At 35.4% G+C, this 18,647-nt stretch overlaps 2 protein-coding genes across 3 annotated transcripts in view; one reads left to right on the forward strand and one right to left on the reverse strand.

The window, feature by feature from the left end:
* Nucleotides 1-1,129, forward strand: part of PPP2R3B (protein phosphatase 2 regulatory subunit B''beta) — a 41,702-nt gene extending 40,573 nt beyond the window's left edge. For both annotated transcript variants that reach the window (XM_032226642.1, XM_032226643.1), the window contains exon 14: nucleotides 975-1,129. In XM_032226642.1, coding sequence (XP_032082533.1) covers nucleotides 975-1,119 — 145 coding nt within the window. In that variant the 3' untranslated portion in view covers nucleotides 1,120-1,129. The remainder of the gene's footprint in view (nucleotides 1-974) is intronic.
* A 3,009-nt stretch (nucleotides 1,130-4,138) lies between these two features.
* LOC116515010 (cohesin subunit SA-2-like) overlaps nucleotides 4,139-18,647 on the reverse strand; it is a 55,207-nt gene continuing 40,698 nt past the window's right edge. Inside the window, 10 exon segments of the mRNA XM_032226884.1 lie at nucleotides 4,139-4,680; nucleotides 5,419-5,500; nucleotides 6,254-6,428; nucleotides 6,624-6,814; nucleotides 8,368-8,496; nucleotides 8,598-8,764; nucleotides 12,752-12,853; nucleotides 14,346-14,497; nucleotides 15,508-15,673; nucleotides 16,595-16,687. Of these exon segments, the coding sequence (XP_032082775.1) occupies nucleotides 4,672-4,680; nucleotides 5,419-5,500; nucleotides 6,254-6,428; nucleotides 6,624-6,814; nucleotides 8,368-8,496; nucleotides 8,598-8,764; nucleotides 12,752-12,853; nucleotides 14,346-14,497; nucleotides 15,508-15,673; nucleotides 16,595-16,687 (1,266 nt within the window). The 3' untranslated portion in view covers nucleotides 4,139-4,671.

The raw sequence follows: 18,647 nt of genomic DNA on the forward strand, positions 1-18,647 counted from the left end.
CTAGGATTAATTCTAGAAATTGCAAGTGCTTCCCATATGTGGATTTAACTCAGAGGGCAGAAACTCCCCAAATAGTGTGCCATACTTCTGAATAAGTGGACATACACTTCCAAAGAAAAATACATTCCTATCTATATTTACTTGCCCCACTGTAACATAAACATGCATATGAGAGAGTGCAGTACTTGTTATTTAAAGGGAGAAAGAAAGGTGCTTCAAAGCATGCAAGGGCACTCATACAACACCTGCTGGCAATCCTTTAAAGCAGCTATGTCTTTTGATGGGCTCTCACAGTTGCCCTCCACAACTGCCCTTCAACCCTGGGAAAAATCATTTGATTTAAGCAGCTGTCAAAAAATATTAAATGTGCACACTGCACACTCCCAACACACATTTCTCCATTTGAATACAAAGCCCTATCCAACCCTAATACATATTGTCTTTAAAATTCAGATAATAGTGCACAGTAAGATTTGCCTGTTTCCTCCTCATGTTATTCAGACTATGGAATATGATGTAATAAATACACAAATTACTTTTACGAATATGTATACAGGAAGTCCTTGACAACCATATATTTAACTGTGGTTTAAAGTTATGACAGCCTTGGAAAAAGTGCTCCTATACTCGTACACACCCTTCCCCCAGTTACCAGGTTTGAGCACCTGGTAATACCTAGCATTTATGCATAGTTGCAGCATCCTATGTTCACATGATTGCAATTTGGGATTTTGTTTCCCCAATTTGTGGCAAAAAAAAAGCCCATTGGGAAAACTGGATTCGCTTAACAGCCATCTGATTTGCTAAACAGCCAAAGTGATACATTTAATGACTGCTATAAAATTATTGTAAAATAAGGTTCTATTCTACTTACAATCACAATGACTTGTGATGGAGATGTTGGTCTCAATTGTGCCTGCAAGTCGCGAACTGTCTGTCGGTCTGAATTTGTTCCCATTTCTTTTTCTTTTTAGTTTTGAAGCTGAGCTGATTCCTGGTGACCATCAAAAGACCAACATACTAAAATATCAAATGGAGAAAAGACCTTTTTTTGATATGCCTTCCCATTTGGCAGATGTTGACTTGGATGATTATGACTATGAAGACGATTTTGAATAAACTATATTTGTAGAAGTATAGACTGTGTCTGCAGCAGGTCTGCTAAATCTGTGTAGAATTCTGTCTCCCCCCAAAAAGAGTAAAATTGAGTTTCTTGTGCTGCAAAATTAATACTTTCAAAATATCTAAATGGTTACATTTGTATGGAATGATACTTTTTATGTATTTATTCAATGGATTGTTGTCTAGGAAAAAATAAATTATTTATAGATACTTTCTTTAAGGAATTACAGTGTATCTTGTATAAAGTAAAAGTACTGGCTTGTTTTTATACAAAATACTAAACTTTTTCTTGATTACTATAACAATGGAAGTCCTTGCTCTTGCAGTCTCCTAGCTAAAACTAACTTTGTCAAGATTCAAAGAAAAAAGTGTCATGATTGTGAATGGAGATCGCAGTTCAGAACTCAAGTAAAGCATCACTGGATAAGCTAGATACACGGTACATGTAGCAAATTATATCCTGCCTGAAACCAGGCTATAATTTTCTACCCTTTAGCATTCATTTTATTCTACTGACTCCAATTTAAAAACTTGCTTTTATTGCTCACTTAAACAGTTGTGGATATTATATTCCATGTCAAGGGAATCAATTATAAGTTTTACTTGATCTGTGATGTGCACTAACCTTGTATGGGCATTTAGTGTGTTTCTTCAGTGGTTGGCTAATGACACATTCCATGAATATTGTTACCAACAGTGTCAAAGTAGCTGAACAGTCTGATGCTTTATTTGCCTATATGAGGTGAGAGACTGCTTATAGGGCAAGATAGATATTGCTATCTCGTTTTTTAAAAAGCATAGCGTTTGTAGTGCCTTAATTATTATTATGTTCACACAAGAAATGAAATATAATGAAGCACAATTTTGCTGTTAGGTTTTCCCAATAAACAAAAAGCTATCTTGTTTGCTGTGCAGATCTGTTAAATACTTAAAATATGATGTTCGTATTTTCAAATAAAGTTTTTTTCATACATGTAACTCAGCAATTTTTTTTTTTTTTTTATGTACCAGATCATCACAGAAGGTATTGAAAGTGACTTCCAATTTGAATACCAGAATCATTTTCATATCTTAGTAAATGTACATATTTTTCATACTTTGTGATCTATAACATAGAGTGGCTTCAGTTTGCCTTCCAGAATTGGGGATTATAGCTCCCAATATTCCTCAAAGCTAAAATATCCATTTTCACAAATTCAAATATGATTCTGATATCGGCTATGTGGCACAGATAGTTCAGCCGTGAAACTACAAGCCACCTTTTTATAGTTGAAAATTAATGGCAAAGTATTTCAATTTAAGGGACATGGTGGCTCAGTGGCTAAGACGCTGAGCTTGTCGATCAGAAAAGTCAGCAGTTTGGTGGTTCAAATCCCTAGTGCCATGTAGCAGAGTGAGCTCATGTTACTTGTCCCAGCTTCTGCCAACTTAGCAGCATGAAAAATGCAAGTAGAAAAATAGGAACTACCTTTGGTGGGAAGGTAACAGCGTTCCTTGCATCTTTGGCATTTAGCCACATGACCACAGAGACGTCTTTGGACAGCACTGGCTCTTTGGCTTTGAAACAGAGATGAGCACTGCCTCCTAGAGTCAGGAACGACTAGCACATATGTGTGAGGGGAACCTTTATCTTTTAGTGCAATTTAATGAAGACTGGGAGTCTCTATACACATTAGGATGGCTGAAAGATTTTTTTTCTAGGTATGAGGTTTTTCTTTCATACCAGGTTTTCAAAAGTATTCCTTTTGAATTGTTAAGTTTTCTTGTGAAGATTCCTTGTGATGATACAACTATGTAGAACTTAAGGGGTGCTGTAAGATGGCATTACAAGGCTGAGGAAAAAGCAGAAAAGATTTTTTTATAATAGATTTATAGCCTGCCTTTTCCTGCAAAATGACTCTTAAAGTACCATGATGTGTTTTTTTTGACAGCAGTATCTGTTTATAATTACCAAGTTCTTTTCCTTCATGTGGCTCATCATCAATACCAAACATAGTTTTAGAATTGAACTGATTCCTTTGATGTTCAACTTTTTAGTGTTTTGGCTACAAGTGAAAAAACATATTGCTTGGATCGCAAGCTTATCAACTAAAAAAGGAAAATATTTAAGATTTGCAGTTTTTCAGGTATGGATCTATTTATCTTCGTGGAGCAGCAAATACAGCAAATATAGTGTCAAACTAGTGATAGATATATTTTGTTGCTTCTGGATATTTTTTGTGGTTCCTGTTAAATGTGCAGAGACAGACTCTGTAGTGCCAGGAATGTAGGTCCCAAGAGTGTTGATACAGTATGAATTTTAAATAATGAAACGTCACAATGTTAGATAATGGGGAAAAAAGCTTTGAACAAGGTAAATTCCAAAGTCATTTCCTCTCATTCTTACTACTCAAAACTACTTCCTGACAGAACGTTTATGTTTCAAAAAAAAAGTTAGAGCTAAATGGTAGAACATCTGTTTTGCTAATTGGCCAGTTAGGACACAACTGAGAAAGGATCTAATCTGAAATACTGAGAAGCTGTTGCCCACAAGAGACCAGTGGTTCTCAATCTCAGTAACTTCCCAGATGTGCAAAATTCAACTCCCAGAATTCTCAGCAACAGTGGTACTGTGGGTTGAAATTCACATATGCCACAGCTTTTAGGACAGGAAACACACAGACTGTAGGGTTTTGGATGGGCAAGTTCTCTGCCTTAAGATAAGATAGCTTTTTAGAATGCTTTTCTCAGTAGGCTCAATGGCTTCACATAACTTAGGATAAATGTGCTGTAATAAAATAGTGAATATTTTTAGGACTGCTACAGTCTGAAATATAAATTAAGCAACAAATACAAGAGACCTAGATTGTTTTACCACTAATGCTACCGATGTAAATTATAGTTGCAGCCTATATTGCAATTTACCCGTTTGGAAAAGGTTACTATCATATCCATACCTATGCCTTTCCTGGTGCCATGATGCAGTATCTTTTTCATTTTTCCCATTGTAAGAAAAAAAAATGACTTGCTTTAAAAATACAGACAAGACAGATTGCTCAGTTTATTTTACAAACAGCTGAATATAAAAATGTGAAATGAAATGCCTTTTTTAAAAAAATGTGATAAACATGTTAGCAGAGTGAACATTTTGTTGTGATACCTAAGGCAGCACACAAGAAGCAAGTGTATTTTTTCTGATTTACAATAATTTCTTTAATTTTGCTCTTCTTTGAATCTTCTGGCTTTGTTTCTTGAAAACAGATTGTCTACATTAAAGTTTCTTCTTTTCCATTTTGCCATAGAATACTGATCTGCAGCTTCTTAACACTACATTTTGGATATAAAGTCAAGTGTGCTTACAAAAATTGTGTGTGAGCTGGTAACATCAGAAAATATAGAAAATACTGGCTGAAGAAGCTTCCATTTTATATAAATTTACCAATCCATGTTGAGTTCTACCAATCAGGCATCCAAGTAATTCTCGTGAAAATAGTTTAAAACCTTTTTGGTTGGCTTTTTAAAAATTTAGTTACATAAAAAGTAGAGGCCATTTCCAGCAAGCTTCCTCTTTTAGGTATCCTAAACAATATAAAAATAAGACAATTAGTGACAAAGTTTTAAAAGACAAATTTATTAAATTATGCTCCCTCACAACCTCTTACAGTTACTATCATCTCTTATAGATAAGATACCGTTCTGGAATGTATATACCTCTCCTATTTTATAAAACAATTTTAATTATTTTTTCATCTGCACTCACTAGATAACATGAGGTCCAAATGGCATATTTAATCTACATTTTCTTTTTACTAAAATTCCCTAGATTCAGTCCATCTCTCACAAAAAAAATTCTCTTGTTGAGAAAACATACAGCTCCAGAGATTCATTCTTTTGTTATGAAAATTTCCAAGGGAACCTATTAGTTTGTAAATAAGAAAACAAGTATGCTCTGCCACAGGAAAAGCACCAAACTTAAGCCATGCTCAGCAAGGGCAGAAGAATGATAGATGATGGTTTAACAACTATGACCATTTTTTTTCATTCCCCTTCTATTTATTATTCCAATGTCAGAGCGGTGGGATTAAGACAATACGAAGCTGTTAAATCTGGATAATTCAAAGCCATCTCTAATATATCCTTTACACACTTTACACATGTGACAATATCTAGCAAGATGCTATTACAGGGATCACAGAAATGTATTTATGTAAAACAAAGGTATTACTATAGCAAATTAGTTCAAAGGATTAATTGATGTATTCTTTCTATTAGTGAAAGAAAAATATATTTTAAAACTATATTAGAATCTTTCCTAACCTGATCAGCGCCAACAACATCAATATCGGCTTCTTCAAGGGAAGCCTCTTCCAAATCCTCTTCCTTGACTGGAACCTGGGTACTAAAATGAGCAGGGGGGGGGGGGGGAGAATTATTTATTTTCTTCTAATTGAAATCATTTGCTTGATTCTTGTTAATTTTTACAATAATAATTCTGAGAAATCAATATTTAATCATAATAATTTAGGAATCAATTAATATAATAGTTTAATATAAGACATAAATTTTACCCCTAGTGTTATCAGTTTCTTTTTCAAAAAAGATCATTTCTGTCTGAAACTCAAAAGCTCTTGACGTTGTCCCAGACAAAGTAAATGGATCAATAATCTGATTTAGAATATGACAGCACTGTTACGTTCTTCAACAAAGACTCAATTTAAATGTCATATATTTTCTGTCCATACATTCCACTCCTTTTAAAATAATTAAACAAACCTAATGTATTTAGATGTTTCTAAATAGAACTTTTCTGAATGGAAAAAATTCCTATATCACACCTGCTTTGTAACTTTCAAAAATGGCTTTCTATTCAGCAGAAAAGACAGGAAGCATTGTAGTGGTTGTTATAAGTTTGAAAACCATGATGGAATTATACAAAATATTAAGTAATGTTTTGGACTGTGACCTGTGGATATTGTTTCAATTAATCCCCAATATCAAATAATATTTAAATTGCAGTCAGGCTGATCTCAGGTCACCATAGAAACTTGGATATATTTTGAGGAAAGAAAACACTGCAACTTCTACTGTATCTAATGAACTAGATTTGATCACATACCCTGTTTATCAGAGTTAATCCAAAAACTCTTCTTACCTATGTTTTCTCTTTGGAGTTGCAGAACCCAATGGGAGAGAATATTCTTTGTGATAACTATCATGAGATTTTAGCCTCTTCCTGTTTCTCATTCCCAAAGAAGATAGGCAGGATGGATAATGAGTCTCAGAAATCTTGTGAGCTCTGTCTGTGTGACTGATTTTAGACCAGGATCCTGAAACAGATAATTTCATCATTCATACTTTAGCAGCATTTAGCCATGTATCTCACTGAACATTGAAGTAGAAAGATACAGATATTACTGAGGCCTAAAATCATCCTACTTGAAGTGATATATCAGAAATGTTGACATGTCATCAATCCTATGATCCAAATGTAAGTTTTTATACATATTTTGGAAATGTCATACCTTCAGATAATTTCCTTTTAAAAGAAGATGTCCTAGTAATGCTAACAGATGGCCACTCTTGTGAGCTGCTGATAGCAGAATTCTCATCATCATCACTAGCCAACAAAGAGGTTCTGTACCAAGCCAGTGAGTACCAAGTATCTTCTTTACAAAGTGCTGTTTCGGGTACATATCTTAGCAAATAACTATATCTGAATGTGAAGATTGGGGGAAAAAACATTAAGTTACTTTTTCCCTATTTTAATTAACATTCTTTCAGAAAAGATGCAAATACTCATGATATTACATTTAAATTAGACTTAAAATGTGACAACCTCCAACCTTGCTTCTCATCCAAAATGTGACAACAGATCATTGGTAGTTCCCCGGTGCTGCAGGATTTTTGAAATCTCCTACCTCACTTCTCATCCAAGGAACTTCCTCACCATTCAGTCAGCACTAAAGAAGCTTCTTGGATGAGAAGCAAAACGTTTTCAAGGAAGAAAACCAAGAAAGTCCAGTTGCCTTTTGGAAAAGCACCTTTGAGACAACCATGACCCGGAGATTGAGAATCTCCATAGACATTTAACTGTCCTGTATTTTAATAGCACTGTTTTTAATGTGTGTAGTCTTTTTTTCCCTGTAAACATTATGCACTTTTTAAACAAAGTGGTATATAAATTAATAAGAAAACTTACTCTATTGTGGCTGGTTCCAAATTATATTTAATTGCTTAATTATGTATTCTAACCTAGACATTACATACATTTTTCATAACTTGCTCATCAACACATGCTCCTCTGCATGCATAAATACATATAGATATACAGTCATTATTGAAACATGTTCATCTCCATTGATCTATCATTGTCAGAGTTACCAAAAGGTCAGCCTAAAATAATGGAAAGCTCATCTGTTCAGAGTAAACACAAATGTATGTAACCTGAACAGTTAAAAAAAATTAAAATCAAATAAAAGATAAGACACAGCTATACCTCTTATTTGGGCACATGTGTTAATTTATTATTTATAACTTGCCTTTATTATTTTTTTTAGAAATAACTCAAGGCAACAAACGTATCAAACACATCTATTTTCCCCACAACAATAACCTTGTGTGTGGATTGGGCTGGTGGCGAGTGGCTGGCCAGCCCAAAGTCACCCAGATGGCTTTCATGGCTAAGGCTACACCAAAGGTGGGTTGGTATCGGTTCGCACCAGTTCAAATGAACTGGTAGTGGAAATTGCGACTGGGTCGCCATGCCGCCAAACCGGTTCCCCGGTCGCCGTGGCATTTTTTTTTTTTTTACATTTTTAATGTTCTGCACATGCACAGACCTATTTACAGGCAACTGCACACATGAGTGCACCAAACCAGCAGTAACACCGGTAGAAACCCACCTCTGGGCAGGATTTAAAACTCACGGTTTTCTGCTTTCTAGCCTAATGAACAAACTGGCTAGACCACTAAACAAAACACATAGTGCAAGAGCAAATGCATCATTCTTGACAATGCCTGGATTTCTAAAATTAAATAATGTAGGTATTTCTAAATGGTTGAACTTACACAAATTTTTAAATATAAAATATCACGTAAATGCGCCAGCATTTCAGGGCCAAACTGCTGAATACTGTCATATATATTGTTTTTTCTGTGCAATTTGCTATGATTGTGTTCAGTCAATCCTCACTAACGTCTTTATATATTGGCTCCTGTAATACTCAACTTGTTTTCCAGAGGACTAAAATCAAAAATAACACTTACACAAGTCTTTTATCAGGCTTTAGAAGCTTATTGGAGAATTCACTGAGGACGATGAGAAAATTTAAGTTAGGAGGTAGGCACTTCCCTTCCATTCCAGCTGCCCCTTGGAAGGCGAATTCAATACCTTCCCTTTCAACAGGAATAAGAAAGAAATAGAAACAGAAAGGATATTTACAACATGGACATCCTTCAAACAGAAGACTAAGGGACAACATGTAGTTGGCACATACTTGTGTATCATAGCTACTGATTCTCGACTTTTCACCTGATCCCAGCCAAATGTCAAAGAAAAGCGCCGTGCAAGCTCTTTAATGTTGTTGAAGGAGGTGGTGGAGGAATCCAAGTTATTGCTGCTATTGCTGCCATCACCTTGGCTTTCAACATGCTTCTGAAACAGCTGCAGATCACAGACATTGGTTTAAAGTTTATAGGCAATAAAACAATCCCCAACAGGACATACCTGGCATAGAACCAACAGATGCCTTGCTCAGGATGCATGCATACACCAATTTATACAATAATCCAATTATATATTTTAAGAATCCAACCAAGCTTAACAAGGATATGAATGGCACAGATGAGAATCAAAAGCAGGAAGTTTAGGGAAGAGAACAAGAAAACAAGATATCATTAGCACGCAAAGATATCTTGAAATATTTGCTGAGAAAAAATTGTTCCCATTTCAAACAAGGGTTCTGATTTTTGTAATAAGCACAAAATACACTCCAGAAAGAGCAATTATTTGTCTCGAGTTATGTGCTGCTGATTACAAAGACTTCTTGATAAGTGCTTGTTCATTTAAAAACCAGTATATTCTTCTTTTAATCTTGACAAAGTTCTATTTTTATTTACTGTATTGCATTACAGCATACGTTACTGCAGATTTAAATTTTAGTTCATGCCCTTAAAAAGTAGCGGACAGAATAGCGTATATAAATAAAACATAGTTGATAAAATTGTTCTCTTCTAAATTTTGCTTTGGAAGTGGAATTTGTTGCAAATTAAATCTGAAGTTGCAAATCATTCTTTTCACATGCAAACATACGCCCGGGATGGGATGAAACATTGAAAAATAATTAGGTATTATCGCAGCCACTTTTTCACTACAAATTATTTTCCTAAGTGTACTATTTAGAAATAGTTCATTTTATTATTTACATGTATAATAAATACTTTAATTAAATACTTGTCTAAAACAGTTACTGCTCATTTGATGCATTCATTCTGATATACCTCTTTATTGTTTTAATCTGTTTTAATTTATGTGATCTAAGATTTCTGACTTCCTGCCAAATTCTCCATTGACTTTACTTGTGGGAAACCAGCAGGAGAGATCACAAATTGAGATCATGTGACCATAGGACACTACAATGGTTAGAAATGCAGGCCAGTTGCCAAGTGTCTGGGTTGTAATCATGTGGTTGCAGAGGCTCTGCAATGGTTGAATTTCAACAACTACTCATAAATACTACACCACTATTTTAAGTTCAGACGGTCACTGAACAAACACCATCTGTGTTCAATCATGTTCATAAACATGTAAAGAAAAATCTATGCTGTAAGGAAATAACATTGCCAATATAGGTAAATTTCATTATGAACCTTAGACCAGCATATTGCAAGTACCAAGTGGACCTACAAAAAATGAGGCCTGCATGTAAGCCTAAGTATTAATCTATTCTTATTTTGAAAAGCTAATGTGCAAAGATAGTTCCTGAAGTGTCTGACAATAATGGAATTTCTTTCCAACAGAGATCAGGCACATCAAAGACTAGGGTATTTTTATATTTAATTCAAAAATGTATTTCAGGAAGATTTTTAGAGACACAAATTAAAGCAAATAAGGAAGACTTTTCTATTGGTTTATTATATTTTTATTCTTTATATAAATATTTTATTATACCGTGCAGTGTTAATTAAAAAGTGCCTAATCAATCCACTTATATATCCCAATACAAAAGATAAGGCATACTCCGTTACCCCATGCAGATTGGTTAGATGGTTTATTGTATTTTAATCTCCACTATTGCAAGTTCAGTCTAAACTGGACCAGTTGCCTATGTGATATGTAAACAGAGGCTCCTGATTATGCGAGCAGAACTTACAACTTACTGAATGCTGAGCCCCCTCTTATGTTTCAGAGGATAGCTTATGAATCTTCTTAAGTTCATTTTGATAATATGTGTGAAATCCAGTGAGGTCATATATCAGCCACCTGAAGAGGGATGTTCTGAAGCCTGGAGGCTGTCACAGATATTAGCTTCACACAGCTCATTCTGAGCAGTTAAGTAGGATAACTGTGCACACTAAAGCAATACCTTCAGTGTAGCTTGCTTGGAAAGCATGTTGCTAAAAGTTATCCCACTGGTTTTGCAGCCTGTGAGATCATAAACTTCTCTCACTAGATCTTTAAAGAGACAGTCAGCTGTCACCTTTTTTTCAAAAAATATATTTGCCCAATGAGTTTTTGTTGAAAGAGCATTTTTCATTTATTTTTTTCATTTAATCTTAATTTGTGATATGAAATAGCAAAATAAGACACAAGATCCTAACTTTTGTTATCCATAATCAAAGGTATGAAACACTAAAGAAAGATCTAACAAAAAAAAAATGAGTAATTCACCATCAAGGTCTGTGTTCTACCAGAGCATCTAATTCTACTTCCACCCCACGGCTGAGTGTAATTCAGTTTGGCATAGATATCTGTTTCCTGTAAGACCTCCTGTAGCTAAGGATGTATGATTTGGTACAACATGTGAAAAATGGCTGGATGTACAGTTGAAAGGATGCACTATAATCTCTGTTGAGAAAGGTGGCATCACCTGCTTCCTCTGAGAAATCTTGACAATCCACCAGATATAGCTATTTACATTCAATCTGGCTGCTCTAAGGAGCCAGTAAGGACGTGAAATAATTGCTTCAAATCAGAAAGTTCTATCCACTTCTTTGAGTTCTATAAAATCAGAAGAATCCCGATATAAGACCTTATCATTGCTGCGGACTCTGCAAATTGATTTCTAATTAAGATCAAATTGGAGTGACATTATCTACAAAGAAATTAGCAAATGTACTTGGTGTGTTGACAGCCACTATATCCCATCCATCCTTCCCCCAAGGGGTCCAAGTAACACTGAGCAGGCCTGGCAGTTGGGAATCTGCTGTTAATGTGTGAAGAGCTGAGACTTTGCTGCTCTTATTGCAAACTATAGCCTTAAACCACAGCTCACATCAGTTCTTGGTCACATTCATTCCTTGATTTTGCAATCCTCACTCCAAGCATCTTTTCAAATATTTCAGTTCCCTAAGCTCCTTGGTAAAACAGGGAGAAGCTTGGGGAGTGCACACTCTCACAGGAACCATCTTATCTGGGGCTCTGATACAGTTTAAGTCCTCAACTTCTGACTATGATGGACCCTGCCTGTTACCGTATTAAATCTTGAGGGTTTATGTAAGAGACTTGTCTTTTTGACCCAGGAACATTCAATCGTCTGCAATCCCATATACCTGTGGGCCAGATCCAGCCTGTGGGTTGCTTACTTCTAAAGATCTGAGATAGATAGAACACCACAGGGCTGCCCTGGAAACAGCGAAGGATCGGCCCACGGTGCCTCTGCCAGTAAAAACGGAGCTCAATAGGGCTGCCTGTGGCCCTCTGGAGCTCCATTGGCAGAAGGGTGGAGGCGATCACAGCTGAAAATGGAGCTCACAAGAGCCACGGCCTGCCTTCTGGAGCTCTATTTTCACTGGTAGAGGGTTGCATGAGGCCATTGCAGCCGAAAATGGAGCTCGGGAGTCTGTTTTTGCTAGCAGAGCACTCAGGCCATCCCAGGTGCCCCGACACAGCTGATGTTGAGCTGACCAGCCCCCCCCCCCCGGCGGCTCCCCAAAGTCAAACACAACCCTGATACGGCCCTCAATGAAATCACGTTTGACATCTCTGCCATGTACAGTTAGAGAGCTAAAGACGTTCTCTAACTCATCTCTCCATTCTTCCAAGGATTCTTCATCAGTCCTCTCTAGCTCTTACCAGGACTTTCCAACAATATTTTAAAATATCAGGACTACAATATTTGATAATCTCTGAATCAAGTGATTATAAGAGTGGGATCCAGAAGTGCATGGAACAGACTTCTATGATCTGGTAGCTATAATGAGTGCAGGATGAGAAGTCATTTTCCTGGTGTTTTTTTTAATCCCCCTTTTAATCAAAAAAGATTGCGGTTAGCTATCATGAATCAGACTACCTTCTGCAAGTGAAGCTCTTTCCTTTGTAGACCTCCAGGAATAAAATCTAAATGCAGCGTATTTTCTAAGGTTCATTACCAAAACCATGTTCCTGAACTGTTCTCACAGAAAGCATAGCTGTCCAGAGGAATATTCTCACCTGCTGTAAGCAGAGGATCAATGCTCTTGCACTTTGAATTTTGTTGTTGTGCCTTGTCCGGCTCAAAGTCTCTTTAATTATATCTCCAAAGTCATTATATGCCTGTCAAATGGAAAAAAGGAACATATCTTTTTAGGTCAAGGAACGATGTCCCAAAAAACCTCAGAAATCAGAAGTCTTCTTTTAAAAAAGGGATACTATTTAATTGATAGCTATAAATAGGCAATATTAGAGGCACATAAAATGTTTCAAATCTGAAATACTCAAAACAAATTGTGCCCAGTTTAGCAGGAGTGTTTGACCTTTCTGAGCTTGGGGTAGCTGTTTCAAAACAGGTGTTTTGAACTCAAAACTGGGTTGTTGCTTGTTGAGAACATTTGGTCTGAACAGTGTTGGAACATTTCCGATATGCCCAGAACAGCTGTCTCACATTTGAGGCAATGTTTCAGGCATGTAATGTTCTGGATACTATTAATATTTGCAGCACAATCTTTCCTATGACTAGATAAAAGTACACAGCAATGTCCAAATTTATGTCTACGGTTTGGATAACCAACATTTTGCACCCAGATGTGTTGGATTTTAATTTTCTTCATCCCTTGAAAACACAGTTAGGGAGCTAGAAGTAATAGTTCAAAACATAGAGAGGGCAGGCATATAGTTGTCTATTCCTGATTTACAGCCTTCCAACCTTAGATTATTTTGCACATAACTTTATTCTATTTGCGAAGTAGCTAATTTCAGATTCAATTAATTTTAATTTTATTAGAATACATTGCCAATAAAACATGTTTAGAAACTTATTAAAAGTAACCCAAAACCCACAGAAGAGTAAAGAAGAAAAAGATGACAATGTTTGGATGATTATATAAAGATTTTAAAAATATTACACTCAATACTATTGTACTGAAGATCTACAAGTCTTCCGTAGAAGTCATGATGAAGTCATGAACTCGTGCTACCACCACACAAAGAACACAATTATATAATTTGCATTATTTACTTCAGAGTTCCCCAACCTTTCTGGCTTTGCGGACCAGGGCAGGAGAGGGAATGGTTCTGGGCATACAGCCAGGAAGCACGTGCACGCAGCTCCATTTGTGCGAATGGCATGTACACGCGCCTGCCACTCACACAAATGGACCGTGTGTTTCCCCACTGCTCGTGTAAGTGGGGATGCGTGCACCCGCCGATTCCAGAGTCTGATTGCACTTATTCCTTTTGCCTCCCTGCCCTCCTATTGTACAAAAACATATGTTTCCCTTTTCAAGCATTCATATTGGATATAAGGAGCATACTTTCCATTTAAAAGCAATAGATTTCTAGGCTTTAATATGCCAAAGGTTTTCCAAATACAGTATCAGAAATTTTAAGATTTCTTTCCATGCAGATTTGTTTCAGAGTGAAACAACAAAAAAGTTCATGAATAAAGTAAACATTTCTCCAGTTATCATAAATTGGTCTCTCATAAAATCTGTAGTCATCTGTTTATATTGTGACCCATGCATTAATGGAATAACATTCAAGTATTTACCAAAAAATCAGACGTTAATTTTATAGTGCTTGGAAGACATCAAGGGGAATATGCCATTACCTTCATATAATGCTTATAGATTTCAGCAGCAGCTGTTATCTCAACAACATTACAGATGATCAATTTGCAGTAAGCTGCAAGGAGGCATCGCTTTAAATGCAAAGCATCTAGTTTCTGGTTTTCCTTTACCTTCACATCGCTTTCTCTCATATCTGTAGAGAGGAGTTTGATTAGGTTTCATTCTAAAATGATAATGAATGATATATTTAAAAAACAACCGACACTCCAGTATTTCATCAGTTCTCTAAACCATCACAATCACATCCCCTTAAATGTATTTCCAATAGAAGTGAATATATGCAGTTGAGGGTTGAACTGTGGAATCCTTAGTGTTCTCTGAGCTTGATGGTTTGTTTGCAAATTGCATCAGTGTGTACTGATGATGTTACCTAATCAAGTAATGAAATGTCTGTAAGAGAACAACCAAGCTCAGAAAGACTCCACAGTATTTCTCTGCTTTTTAGATAAGAGATATTCTTTGCAGACATCATAGTGTTAGTTCTTCACTTGCTATTACAAGTAATCCTCAGGTTACTACAATTGGGACTGGAATTTCAGTCCCTAAGTGATGAGTCATCACACAACCAGGCTGATTTGACAACCATTTTACCATGGTTGTCAAGCAAATCACCATGATTAAGTAAATCACATGGCCATTAAGTGAATCTGATTTCCCTGACTGATTTTATTTGTTGGAGGCTGGCTTGCTGGAAGTTGGCTGAGAAGATCACAAACTGCAATCATGTGACTGTGAGATGCTGCAACCATCCTAAATCAGGGGTGTTAAACTTGCAGCCCATGGGCTGGATGCATCATGTGCTGGCCATGCCCACCCCATTTTAGCGAATGGGGGGAAATTTGCAATATGTCACATGATGACAACATGACTATGTGAGTTTGACACCCCTGTCCTAAATGAACAACTATAATGTTTTTGACTCATTTGTTTAATTGTGTTTTCCTCATCTAGTCTTAGGACTTGTATGGCAAGCAGGTCACATTTTAGATAATATTAAGCAGAAATATTAACATTTCAAAAGGATTCACAAACTTTTAAGCTGTACTTTTAACTATCTCTCTCTGCTTATACTAAATGCTGGAATGTAAAGTGAAAAAAGCAAGCATCAGCAGCAAAATGCATTTACTGAAAAATATTGCTGACCTTTGGTTTCTTCTTCTTCCTCTCCAAAAACATGATCCCGAATAAATAAGAGCATTTTTGTCTGAAGCGATGTACTGGGAAGGTACTCCAGTAACCCAGCAGCATCATTATTGCTTGAATCCTGATGACTTAGAATTAACAGTAGATCACATAGTAACATAAAAGCCTATAAGTACAAATATAAAAAATGACTTACATATCTTTTTAAAATATTGGTCATAATATTAGCCTGCCTTTCTTTTTCAACTAAGATGCAAAGTGAACTAATTCTAAACTGAAGTTGAAATTATAGGGATCGCTAGTTTTTTAAGCAATGCATATTGTTTGTATGAATTTATATTCAACATACTACAAATTTGCGTAAATAACATCTATAATCTAAGACAATGAGTAGTCTAATCAAATGTCACAGAACATTGTATAAAGATTTTGCTGTTTAAAAGAGTACTGACATAACCACGATTGTGGTTTTTCAGTTAAAAGCAAGGAGGGTTAGGAAAGACTTTAAAAGCCAATGAATTACTGGCTCAGTCCAACAATTACAGAATAGTTGATCTTTGTGTATATGAGAAGTTTCATAAAGTTTCTTGGGAATAATGGCCTATTCAGACATTACTGTGCTCCTGGGTAGACCTGTACTCTCATTTAAATTATGGACATATCAGTTTTGCATAACTCCATCCATCATCATGATGTTCTTAGCCCAGCTGACTCAAATTATCTTGGACCTTCAGACTGACTTCTTAGATTATGACTTATTTGTTATCTTGAGTACTTTTTGGATTATCTCCTAATTATCTGGTTTTCTTTAGGGTGATTTTTTGCTGAATTATCTAGTTGAATATTGATTCTAAGATACATTGTAGCCCATGCCAACTATGCTTTCAACTCTGCTAAGCCCACTTGCCTGATATGGGACATCGTCACAATTTTCTACAGACTTTAATATAGATTGAGATATCCCAAAACCAGGAGTGGAGATGTTGTTTTTTAGGTATGTGAACTTAACCGTACGGTCATTAATTCAGGGCATGGTACAAATTTTAAAAGAAACCATAAAAACATGGTTTGTTTTTACAACAATTACCTTTTCACGTAAGTCTCTGTTATAGTGGCTGAGGTAGCTTGTGCAAATATTGCAGTATTGCTTCAAATGTGTCCTCAAAAGAAATATATTTTCCTTCAAAAAATAGAAACCAGAAGAATATTTTTATGTTGTTATGGTCAAGTATTATTTATATTATTATTATTATTATTATTATTGTACCATATTAAATGTGATGAATTTAGGAAAGGCTCAAGTTTTATTTGACTTTTCTTGGTGCTCAAAACTGAAAGCTAGGCATTGTTGCAGTAGATAATGACCAACATAGTTCAAAGTGGACACCTTGTCAAAGATTATTGCAAATAAGATATCTGGCTCTGCTTAAGTTAGAAGTACATGTCTCCTACAAGCTTGAGATTTCAACCTTACGTTTATTGAAACATGGGGGTTTGGAAGGATTGGTAAGATAGGAAAGTTTCTCTTTAGTTTCATCCTTCTTGCTTTTTACAAGCCTCAGATCTAGACTTCACTCAAATTCTAAAATATCAATATAAGTCTCTCAAATGCTCATGACAGTTTGATCCTAATTTTATTTGTATTGAAATTACCAGAGCCAGACAACCCTCCTATATTCAGTGTTAAATTTTTGAAATGGTGAGCCATTTTCAACCAAGTATGTGGATTATATGCTCCCTTTTCACAACAGAAAATAACCCTGGTGATTTTTCCTCTTATATTAGCCAAACTATGGAAGAAAAAGCTATTTTCCCAAATGCTACATATTTCTTAAATCAAGAGGGCTTATCTCCATGCAAGTAGGCTTAAATTTAAATAACTCTTGTTATCAATTGCTTCCAAGACAACAAGATGTTCATTGACTATTTCAGTGACAATAGTAAGTACACTTTTCACTAAAAACAATCAGTTCAGTCTAATGATTCTCACTTTTGAATACTTAAATGAACAGAAATGGAAATGTGAAATATACCATCAATCGGGTAGAAGGCATTGTTAGATACTTTCATCCTGCCAAATGGTAACTTTTACTTGTATGAATTCTCATCATTACGGCAAATCATTATGAGACATGCTAACCAACTAAATATCAGAATGCCAAGTTTGTTTCCAAAAGGAAAACTGAAGCAATATCTTTTCCATTTGAAATTCCCTTTGAACTATTCAATACTTCATTTTTGAATATTACTGGGTTAAAAAGCTCAAACGCATTTTTTTCAGATAATTAAATGATTGATATAGGTTATGAGAAATCTTAGGAAGAAATATGTGGCAGCCTGATTAATGTCATTCCTCTTTATATCCTGAAAGTTTCATTCCAAAATTGTTTTGATAGGTACAAAAATTCAACAACCTTTCTTCTTATCCTATATTTAATAATCTGTTACAAAATCCAGACTGCTCCATCAAATTAAGGAACTAAGAAGTTCCACTTTAGTTATTTTCCACAGACTTCCCTATACCTATTAACATACCTCCTCGGAAAATCAAAGTATCCATTCTAAGAACCAGTAATTTATTTAAAATTTCACCAACACTTGCAATATATTTAATTGTTTTGGATACAATCTCATAACAAGACACATGAAAGAAATTGTACAAATATAAAGCACAGCTTTAATGGGATTTCCTTACTCTCTCCATTATACATCTACAGACTGGATAACCCCATTTATTGGGACATGCATGTTGCAAACTAAAGCAGTTTGTAAGAGCGAACAATAAATTAAGAAATTAATAATGTATATCCCAAAACTGTATACTTTTTAAAAATACTTATACAGATTATATTAAAAAGCAAACCTGGCATGACTTTCCACAGCTTGCAAGCAGTATATGTACAATCAAAAAATACCATGATCTTATCAAGGTTACACTGATTTCATAATTCATAAGTTATCTATACATAAACTAGTACTCCTCCAAACTAAGATCAGCCCTGATATTATACATTGAACATCATTCTATTGAATTAGCACAGAAAAAGTGAGACAGAGTATATTTTGTACAAAATAAACCAAAACTAAACTAAAAAATGTCTAATCTGAACAATTGTGTCTATGAACGACCTCCTGTATTA

The sequence above is a fragment of the Thamnophis elegans genome, chromosome 11 (assembly GCF_009769535.1).
Source record: "Thamnophis elegans isolate rThaEle1 chromosome 11, rThaEle1.pri, whole genome shotgun sequence".
Lineage (NCBI taxonomy): Eukaryota > Metazoa > Chordata > Lepidosauria > Squamata > Colubridae > Thamnophis > Thamnophis elegans.